Source organism: Ipomoea triloba, chromosome 10 (assembly GCF_003576645.1).
Source record: "Ipomoea triloba cultivar NCNSP0323 chromosome 10, ASM357664v1".
Taxonomy (NCBI): domain Eukaryota; kingdom Viridiplantae; phylum Streptophyta; class Magnoliopsida; order Solanales; family Convolvulaceae; genus Ipomoea; species Ipomoea triloba.
In genome coordinates, this window is record NC_044925.1 from 29459684 (window position 1) to 29470982 (window position 11299).

The 11299-nt window shown below is 33.1% G+C and overlaps 1 protein-coding gene across 1 annotated transcript; it reads right to left on the reverse strand.

Annotated features, from left to right (window-relative positions):
* Nucleotides 1-2261: 2261 nt before the first annotated feature.
* On the reverse strand, nt 2262-9353 carry LOC116033589 (cysteine-rich receptor-like protein kinase 2). Its single transcript, XM_031276340.1, has 9 exons — nt 9098-9353; nt 6717-7253; nt 5836-6109; nt 5589-5702; nt 4926-5065; nt 4626-4836; nt 4094-4328; nt 3858-4008; nt 2262-3109 (listed from the first exon to the last, which is right to left on the reverse strand). Exons 2-9 carry the CDS (start codon nt 7218-7220, stop codon nt 2768-2770), a joined length of 1971 nt encoding a protein of 656 aa, XP_031132200.1. The 5' UTR covers nt 7221-7253; nt 9098-9353; the 3' UTR covers nt 2262-2767.
* Between the last annotated feature and the right edge of the window lie 1946 nt (nt 9354-11299).

The window sequence follows — 11299 nt, forward strand, 5'->3', positions numbered from 1 at the left end:
ATAGTTGAGATAGGCAGCTTTTGTGTTAAAGTTTAGCTATCTCGGCTTGTGAAAAGTTGGGGTGTCACATGTGACTTTAGACTAGGATTCCTGCGTGCATTACCGCTTGATTCCTTGGTTATTTGTTCTCCCTAATACCGTAGGTTGTTGAAGCATTTAGATGGTAGTGCCCCTAACTTGAGTCATATTTCGTTATTTTGTATTTATCTATTGTTCATATGTGTTTGTTCCACCTTGTTGTCATTTGCTTAGGTTCTTGTTGATCTCCTTATGCTAGTACCTAGTTTTGTGATTGCATATTGCATGCCATAACCCCCAATCCTCAGCGGAACAACATTTCACACCCGTACACTCACCATCACTAATTTTTGCTATGATAAAAAAAATTGGCGCCGTTGCTGGGGATTGGCAATTTGGTGATTTTATGTGATTGTTTGTTTTGCTAGCATTAGAGTTTAGGGAATCTTATGGCACTAAGCTTTTTCTTTGTTTTTGTTTTCTTTTATTGCTAATGTGCTTACAAGTTAACATCATTTGAGTTGATTGAAAGAGATTTCCCAAGATGGATAAATGAGGATATTACAATTTCACACACGTATATTCACCATCACTCATTTTTGCTACGACCAATTAACACTAGAGCTAGGGGATACGTTTGTATGGATAGGTAGGTATGTATCTACTCTTCAAGTCATTTAAAGAATTGAAGGAAGGGCCTAGTTTGTATATGAAAAATGATTTCAAGGATGATGTTCAAGAAATTGGACGAGTAAAGTTGTTATTGACCTCCAGCAAAAAAGAGTTAATACCACAAATGGTCCTCTGACTATTGGGCTACTACTCATTTTAGTCCTCGACTTTCAATTCGACCACAAATTGTCCTCTGACTTTCATTTTAACCACAAATAATCCTTCATTAAAATTTCTGTTAAATAGGTGTTAAATCTAAGGGTAATATCGTCAAATTGATTAATATTATTATGATCACTTCTTTTTGAGAATCATATGACAACATAATTAATTCCAAACATTAATAAACATTAAGTTGATAAATATAAAAACAAAATGGACGTGACAAATCACATAATGAACAAATTAAATAAAAACTCATGATTAATTTTCATAATTTGTACTTGATTAATTATATTAAATAATTCAACGGTGGCGGCCTTCATTTATGTCCCAAATAAAATGTTTGATCGATTAATGAAAAGTAAAAACTATTAATCGACCTTGTATGAATAATCATGGAAATGATGGGAGCAAGGTTTTTGAAAATATTTTCTTCCATTTTAATCGGTTGGTTAAATTAAAAACATATAGCTGTAATATTAAATCTTCATTTTGTATGCATAACTACGAGAGTAAGGTGCATTATTTTTTTTTATTTAGGAGTATTTATATTCGTTAATTGTTTCAATTATGCTTGTTAGTGAAAATTTCTAAACATTTTTATTTTATGACCATTATATATTTCAATTTGACGACAATACCCCTAAATTTAACACCTATTTAACTGAAATTTTAATGGAGGATTATTTGTGGTAAAAGATGAAAGTCAGAAGACCATTTATGGTCAAATTAAAAGTCGAGGATTAAAAAGAGTACTAGCCCAATAGTCAGAGGACCATTTGTGGTATTATCTCGGCAAAAAATTAACTTTGACGGATGTCTTCTTTGCTTCTAGTGTTAGGAAAAATCTTGTTTCTGGAATTGTATTAAATAAGTGTGGCTTCAAAATGATATTCGAAGCTATTAAATTTGTGTTGTCTAAGGGTGGTATTTTTGTAGGACAAGGATTCCTCTGTGATTGTATGCTCTGTGATTGTATGTTTAAATTAAACATGAATAAAGTTGATCTTTCTCTTTATTTGATGGATGATTCCCGTTTCGTGGCATTCTAGCTTATCTCATGTGAATTATCAAAGGATTTATTTTATGTCAAAATCTAGTTTAATTCTTCCATTTAATTTTTTTTTAAATGAGAAATGTGATACATGCATACTTAACAAACTTACAAGAAATCCATTTCCTAGTTTTGTGAGAATTTCAACTCTTCTTGAGTTGGTACACAATGATTTGTGTATGTTAAAAAAGTAAATTAAAGACCGTACGTGCATATTAAATATCAATGTTATATTTAATTTTAAAAATAATTTTTGCATATGAAATTATTTAATATAATTGATATATAATACCCGTAATTTCATTAAATAAGTGATTCCAAAATCATCTACTATCACTTTCTTCTTCTTGCTCCCTTGAAGAAAATATATATAGTCTAATTAGAAAAATCACAGAAGAACTTATTTCAATCACAAATGTTTCTACGTTCCATGAAATAGGCAAAACACAACGAAGGTATAGTAAGTTACAAAGAAAATATATATGTTTCAGTTTTACATGCATGTTTTATGTTATACTTAATAGATTTGTCACCAAATAAATGTCAGTTCGTGTCTTTTTTTGATGAGTATAATGGCACCGCCATTTTAGTCCTAAACTTTCGATTTAACCACCTATGGTCCTTCAAATTTAAAGTTAATTATCCATTGTCTTTCAACTTTCAAATTTTACCCAACTGTGATTATTTCATTAGTTTAAGGTAAAGTTTAGGACCATGGATGATTAACTTAAAAGTTGAAGGACAATAGATAGTTAAATTGAGAGTTTAAGGACTAAACGTGACTACGCCAGTATACCCAAAGCTAGGACTCCATCAGGCATTAACTCTTTTTTCATATATATATATATACCAACTACAACATCACCTGGGGTAGAAAGTGCTGTGAGACAAACTGGCATTTGAAGCAAAGTCTTCGTTTTTGAGACGGTACATTGGGCTATCCCAAGAATTCTTAAATTCCATGGTTTTCTCATCCAGGAAAGGAGGATTAGTAGGAGGAGGCAACTCTTCTTCCTTCTTCACAAGCATTTGTAACACCTTGGACATGGATGGCCTTAGTGATGGCATCTCTTGTATGCATAATAGCCCAACTTGAAGCACCCTTAGAACCTCAGATTTCACACTCACATCGTCGTAGTTATGAAGCATTAGGTTTGGATCAAACAACTCTTCCGCTGTCCCCTCTTGGAAATGCATCCATGCCTGCAGATTCATTGAAATTATATTCTTAGGATCAAACAATTACCATTAAACTAAAAGCTAGAGCTCGTAGCGAAAGGTGAAACATTTATTTATATTGTCACATTTTTTAGAGGCATGACTTGACCCGTCAGACCTCCCAAACAATTCCTTAGTTACGTGGTCAAGGGAGGAGCCATGTACTTAGCCATTTAACCCAATTCATCTTTTAGAAATTTTTATATTACTTAGTTATGTGTAACATTTACTCTCTATATATATACACAATGACCCCTATATATAAGGAGTGAAGGAGGGGGCAACTGCTTCCGCTAGCTGCCCCTACACTACATCCGCCCTTGCACCTGATGCTGGACTTTGACCCTTTACTGTGAAAAGAGATTTGACATAATTGTAGGAATAGCAGAAGGATTAGTATACCTTCATGAAAACTCAACTATACACATTTTCAAAAGTTAATATGCTGGACTTGACTCTTTACCGGCCTCCGCCCAACAGTCACACTAGCCACATGATGTTGGGCTTGGCCTTTACCGGTCTCCACCCAACATTACCATTATCCCAAAAACTATAAATGAACGTGCATCTTCATTCTTATACCGTCACATTTTTTAGAGTGCTGGACTTAACCTTTTAGGCCTCCGTCCAATAATCTCTAGCCACTTAAAGTTGGACTTGGTCTTTTACCAACTTCGGTCCAACATATATAAATATAAAACAATTGAGATTGAAGCAAGGTGCTAAAACATACTATATTCACTATGCTGTCTGCGTATTCTGTGTTTTTGCTCCTGTTGTTTTGCCTTCCCGTTACAATTTCCAATAGTAATACTCCAAAACTGTAAATATCTGCCTTTTCTGTCAATTGTCCGTTGGCTAGGTACTCGGGAGCCATGTATCCCCTGCAATGATATTAAGTGAGAAAATCAAGCATTAAACTGAACCTCAAGCTCAATTATGTCGAAAAATATAGCACTAGTTACTGACAATGTCCCGGCAATAGCAGTGCTTATATGGCTCTTATCATCTTGGAAAGATCTAGCCAATCCAAAATCTGCAATTTTGGCTTGGAACCTCGAGTCTAACAAAATATTGCTGGCTTTGATATCTCGGTGAATAATGCGTATGTTCAAGTTTTCATGAAGGTATACTAATCCTTCTGCTGTTCCTATAATTATGCTGAATCTCTTTTCCCAGTTTAAACCTTTGCCTCTGTTTTGATCTGTCAAATGTGATAAAGCAAACATTCGGTTATATTAGAATTAAACGCTTAGCTTTAACCACATGATGTTGGACTTGGCCCTTTATCAACTTCCGCCTAAAAATTTCTATCACAGCATCTTTCAGCCTTAATTGCACAACTTTTACTCTTGGGGTTTTACCACCACATTATCGAGAGGCAGGATGCTAGACTTGGCCTCAATCTCCCTAACCAGTTGGTGCTAGACTTGACCCTTTACATGTCTCCGCCCAACACAATATTAATTTATGATGTATAATTTAGTATAAACTAACTCACCAAAAATGAAGCGATCAAGACTCAGATTTGGTAGAAATTCATATACAAGAAGGCTTTCGGGTCCAGAACAGCTGCAACCCAATAATCTGACGAGATTTTTGTGCTCTACTTGGCTAATAATGTTAACTTCATTGTAAAAATCTGTTGCTCGATGTTTGTTATTAAAAAACAGCCTTTTCACTGCAACATCTCTTCCATCTACTAAAACCCCCTGCAATGATGTTATCAAATCACAAAATTTAGAATCATTAAGATATCAACATGTTAGGATCAACCATTTTAGATATATATATACTAGACCTTGTAAACAATGCCATATCCGCCTTGTCCTAGCTTGTTGGCTTCATCAAAAGATCCGGTAGCTTTCTCGAGTGTGGAATATTTGAAGTTCAAGCTGCTGTCATGAAGGATTTTCACTAATTTCTTGACATCATTTGGACCTAGATAGGAAATATGACAATAACATGCATGTCAACCGTGTTGAGCATATAATAATATAATACCGAGTATATAAATATAAATGTGTAGTCTAACTATTTAGTTGAGATGCTGGTATCATAGTCAATTAATGTCAAAGGTCACGAATATAAAATATAAACATTGTTGGGCAGACGCGGTAAAGGCCAAATCTAGCTCTAGGTGGCTAGGAGATTGTTAGGCAGAGGCCGACAAAGGGCCTTCAAAAGGCCAGTCAAGTCCAGCATCCAGCGTCTAGAAAATATGTTGGCGGTCTATTATAAGTAAATAAAGTTGCATTTTTGCTACTAACTATAGCTTTTGGCGTAATGATAAACGTTTAACTCTAACAAGTGGTTTAGGGTTGGTGCTGGGAGAGGGAACTACTGTTGGGTGGAGGTCTGTAAAGTGCCTTAAAAGGATCAAATCCAACACTCAGCGTCTCAAAAATGTGAATGATTTGGCTGATGCCTTTACTATAAGCTATTTTTTGTACTGTTTACATACCTTTTCTTTTCTTCTCTAGTCTTTTCTGTTTCCAAATGTAAACGCCAATGACAACCCCCACGACAAAAAGAATTGCAGAGCAAACAACTAACGCTACAATGAGTATTAGATTTGCTGCAAACAAAATCGTTTAAACAGTCATAATTCGATCAAATCAAGGAATATAAATAAATATTTTCATTAAAAACAAAAAAAAAAAAAAAAAAACAGCTTAATAATAACAACATAGTAATTAACATTATATTACCTCTTGAAGATGAGGTTCCAGTAGATGGAACAGAATTAAGAAAGTTGGTGTCAGAGTATCTCATGAAGCAGCCAGTGTACAACGCACGAGCCTCAGACCAAGGCAGGCATTTCAACATGGACTTAGCCGCATGCTCCAAACATCTTCGGCAACCGCTGGCATTCACAGTCTTCCAACAATTGGCCAAAACATATGCCGCCGACTCACGGTGTCTCCCAGGTTTTGGGAGTTCAACACGCGCGTAGCCATTGTTATTTGGAGCGTTTGAAACTGCCTGCAACTAGGGGTGTTAGCGAATACAACTTCCAATAAATTATTCATGTCCGTGTTTAATAAACATTTATTTATGTTCAAACATAAATGAACAAATTTTAGAACTCATTTAATAAACGAACATACTAAACATTTATTTGCTTGTTTGCTAAGAGCTCGTGAACACGTTCATTATTAGTTTAATAATGTTCATGAACATGCTCATTTAGATTTCAGTTAATAATGTTCACAAACATACTCGTTTGGTGTTCCTCTAAAAAGCTGGTTTACTACTTTAGTTTAGTCTAATTTTCTATAGTTGTTTTTTCATTTAGTTATTGTTCCTTATTCACAAACAAATTATGATTATTAACATGCATTTGCATGTGTTTAATTTGTTTGTTTAGGGTTGGTGAACATGTAACTAACTCGTTCGTGAACTTGTAGGCTATATAATGTTAACGAACACGTCCACAAACGTGTTCATGAATGTTAACCAGCGCTTAACAAATGAACACGAATAGGATTTTTAAAAATTTTAACAAAACATACAAACACAAAGACTCTTAAGGAACCGTGGAACATGAAAAACCTCTGTTTGTATGTGTTGGATTCATTAACAGCCTTACCTGCAACACAGCCCTCTTAGCTGTATCTTGGAACAAGCCATCCTTCCTAGTTTTGTTCCCACAAACATATGTGTCCTCTGCACCTAAACTCTGTGGAAAGAAGCTATAGTTCTCAGCGCGCATGAAACAACCGTCCAGATAAATTCTGCCGCCATTGTAAGGGAAGCACTGGGGCAGAACAGTGCGTGCTTCGGCATAGCACAATACGCAATCGAGTAAGGAAAGATCGCCATAGCATTGCGCCAGTCCAAAGTTGGCATCGGGTCCTTTGCCGATTGTTGAAACACCCCAGCCTTGAGTGCGCATTTGGGTGCTTATGTTCTCCATGGTTGCAACAAAATTTGGGACGAAAACTGAGAAGTTATTCTCCACTTTGTGTGTACAAATCATTTTGACTGTTTCAGTTCTTGGGGCACCAATGCAAACATCTAGTAAAACCAGAGTTGTCACAAGTACTATCAAAGGAACATATGGCATTGGGACCAAAAGGGCTGTTTTCTTCATGTTTCCAATTTGATATTTTGATTCCGGGCTACCCTGTTCAACATATAAAATGACTGTTAGGATGATGAGCTTATCACTAAGCCACTTTCTTGTGCCCAACAATTTCCTACAGCACCTGCTAGCCTTACTCTAATCCGTGATTGATATCACTTGTTAGGATTAAACAATTTACCACTACATCAAAAGCATAGCTAGTAGCAAAAGAGGCAATTTTGTTTTTCCAACATTTTCCAGAGGCAAGATGCTAAACTTGACCCTTCAAGCCTCTACCCAACAATTTCTCACTGCACTTGCCAGTCTTCTAATCCATGACTGATACTACTCTTTAGAATCAAACAATTTATCACCGCCTCAAAAATCAGTGGCGGGGCCAAAATATTCTTCAAGTAGGAGCGAAACATTAATACAAAAGAGATAGTTAAAAAAAACACTTAAAAGAAATACTCGGTATAATCATAAATATTGATAGATATTGTCGAAAAATAAAATACATCAAAACTTTATAAAAATATTTATACAAAATATGAAACATAATTCATTATTAATATAAAAAAATTATATATATTAAGCCATAAAAAAGTCATTAAAATATATCAAAACTTTATAAAAATATTCGTAATTCATTATTAATTAATATAAATAAAATTATATATATAAAGCCATAAAAAAGTAATAGGAAGCGCATTGTTGTGAACAAGTTTTAAACCCACATCCTTCTGTTAAGCAATACACGCATCAACCACCTATCTAGTCTAGCAAATCCTTTGTTAATTGCATTGGTTTTTAAATATTTATACTAAACATGTATTATATGGCGTCGGGGTGGGGTGAGTGGGGACAACTGCCCCCATGCTGGATCCGCCCCTGTCAAAAACTATAGCAGCAAAAGGCACAACTTTATTTGTGCTACATTTTCGAGAAGTAAGGTGCTGAAATTAACCCTTTAATTTAAGCCTCCTTCTAAAAATTTCCTAGTCACCTATGCTGGACTTGCACTTCACCGACCTCCACCCAATGACGTTTGACTAAATAATAAAATTAAAAACATGAAACAACTGTTAAAGACCTTGTGGTTAAACGGTATAGTTGTGGCCCTCCCAAGTGAGAGGTCGCCGGTTCAAGTACTTCAGTAGGTTGAGAAAGGCTCTATCAGAGCCAATAGTATTACGGAAAAAAAACCATGACTCACTAAATCAAAGCTTCTTAACCTAGTCTAAACTCTAAAGGAATCTGTAGTTGTTGGTCTGGTTTTTTTTTTTTTTTTTTTAGAGATAAAACCAGTGTAATTTATATTTAGCAGGGCCAATATGATTTAAAGTGATTAATGGAGTCAAATGTCATTGTTGGATTAATATATCTACAAACAATTAAGCAATGAACTGCTATTTATTTTAAAGAATTTTGTGATTAAATTATCCTCTAGTAACTAAATTATAAATAAATTAATGAATATATAATAACAAAGACACAAAAATAAAAAATTGATGATAATAACATTCTTCTTAAACTTAGCTCTTAGCTTTTTTTTTTACCCTGTTACATTGTAGTATCTTTTCATACATACTTTCTCAACCTAATGAAGCACAAAGAGACCTAATGAAACACAAAGAGTCAACAGATGCCTCCACTGAGGCTTGAACCCACTCCCTTCCACATGGGAGTGTACACCGAATGCTGCTTGACCACAAGGCCTTTGGCAGCTCTTAGCTTAATAATAAGAAAAACAAAAAAACAAAAACAAAAATCAAAATTGATGCCCGGCCCCTAAAAAGGATATGGAAATAAAATTTAGAAACTGGATACATTACACAATAATACTCCGTAACATTTTATTCATAGGAGACACAATAAAACTGGAGACTACAAGGCTCACATACCTCTTTTGCAGGGACTTGTCGAAATTCACGTTCGGATTATCCGATGAAGATTCTTGCTTGCTTCATTTCTTATAAGTTAAAACATTGCTTCGCAGCAACATACAATACATAGATGGGTATATATATTTGTGTCTGTATGATAACGAAGAATGAAAGATCAGAACAGTGATGAACGAAAATATAGAAGAAGAAGAGGAAGAAAAAGAGCGATGGTGGACTAGCTTGCAAGTTGTATGTCAGGGAAGTCAAGCTGATAAGATAATAAGCAATTCTTTATTGGTTTTGGACAAGATTTTCTAAAAGTAATGAGAGAAGACTTTGAAAGTTCTTGTGTGGGCTCCTAAATGAGAAGACTTTGAAAGTTCTTGTGTGGGCTCGTTTCTCACTGTTGATCTTACTTAACATTTTACCCTTTCTTGTTTTGTTTTATCTTACAAATATATCTATCTATATACTATATATATCTACTATCTACTATACTAATAAGAGCCAAAGAGAGTAAGGCCTAAAATGGGTAGAAAAAATGGCGGTCAAATTATTTAATCAAATGGATGGTTAAGATGAATTATTTAATCAAATAGATGGTTAAGATAATTCAGATTAATATTATTAATAGAGATTACCTAATTTAACCTTACTTTTATGATTATCCGTTAAGTTTTCCGTTAAATATTCTCTTCTCCGTTAATATTCCGTTAACTTTTAACTTACCCATTAATTTCTATTAAAAAAAGTCTTAGGTTCGAACCTCATCTCAATCAAATTTGACAAAATTAAGTTTCTCGCTCTATTTTACTCTTATTAAATTAAATAAATTAGTAGCTACAACAAAAAATGATACATATGTATTTCTTTAATTTAGAATTATGTGTCTACAATAGCTTTATTTGAAAAAATTATTCATTATCAAAAAATTAAATTAAATAAGAGAAATAATTTCATTAGTTATATTTTCTTTATTTTCTCTCATGCAAAGATTCTTTACATTCAAATTTATCAATTGATATTCATTACATTGTCCATTATCTTATTTTTACAATATCTTGTAATTAAATATCAAAGTTATAGTACAAAATAATGTTATATATTTATTTACCAAGTATTTTATTAATACTATGAAAAAAAAATTAAAATAATTTGAAGCTAATTATATTAACTAATTGGGGATTGGTTGACAAAGAGAGTACTCAAATAACCCAACAAATTGAAGCGGAATCGCTCTATTTTACTCTTATTGAATTAAATAAATTAGTAGTTACACCAAAAAATGATACATATGTATTTCTTTAATACCATTAAAAAAATTAAAAAAAAATAGTTTGAAACCAATCATATTAACTACTTGGGAGATTTGTTGACAATGAAAGTACTTAAATAACCCATTACCTAGCAAATTGAAGCGAGAAACTATCTTTTAATATCTTTGGAATATATAATATTTTAAATTTTCAAAATTTTATTAATTTATTTAATCTTTTTTCTTAAACTAGATATTTCTTTATCCACAATAATTCATTTAACAATAATAGTTGAACCAAATGAACCCCAAGTAGAACACCTAAAGGAAAGTCCATAGATCCTATATCATAATCTCATTGCATGACGTTGTCATCTATGCTACCAACAATAACCGAGTTGCAAATAACACACTACCAACAAAAAGGAAGAGAACAAATAGTAAAGATGAAGACAATGACAATGTTACTCAAAAGAGAATTAAGAACACTTAGAAAAATTTAAATGAAAAGTAGTATTTATTTAGACTATCATTTTTAGACCAAATATTTAGACTATCGATTTTACAAGGTTACAAATATTTATTTTAGTAATAATTATAATGAATTTTCTATATTATCTTGGATTCATATACTTTGAGTTAGATATTTAAATAAAAAGATTCGACATTCAATTACTCATGTATAAACTTCTCCTATATAATCTTGCATTGATATACTTTCAAATATTTATTTAAATATAAACATTGGGCATTAACCCATTCGCGCAGTGCGCGCAGTGTTCAACATAATTGTTGAACATATACTACGAATATGTTAGAGTATTATTAAATCAAATGGATGGTTCAGATTGTTTAGATTTATATTTTTCCTTAAGATTTCCTAATTTATCCTTAATTATATGATTATTCGTTAAATATTATTTTTTCCGTTAATATTCCGTTAACTCTTAACTTACCCATTAATT

What these genes read in the sequence shown, in the direction of transcription:
- LOC116033589 (XM_031276340.1), bottom strand. Translation starts at nt 7,220, where the DNA reads ATGAAGAAAACAGCCCTTTTGGTCCCAATGCCATATGTTCCTTTGATA. An exon ending in CTAAGAGGGCTGTGTTGCAG is followed by an intron (nt 6,110 to 6,716) that starts GTAAGGCTGTTA and finishes CCCTAGTTGCAG; the next exon opens with GCAGTTTCAAACGCTCCAAA. An exon ending in TCTTGATCGCTTCATTTTTG is followed by an intron (nt 4,329 to 4,625) that starts GTGAGTTAGTTT and finishes CACATTTGACAG; the next exon opens with ATCAAAACAGAGGCAAAGGT.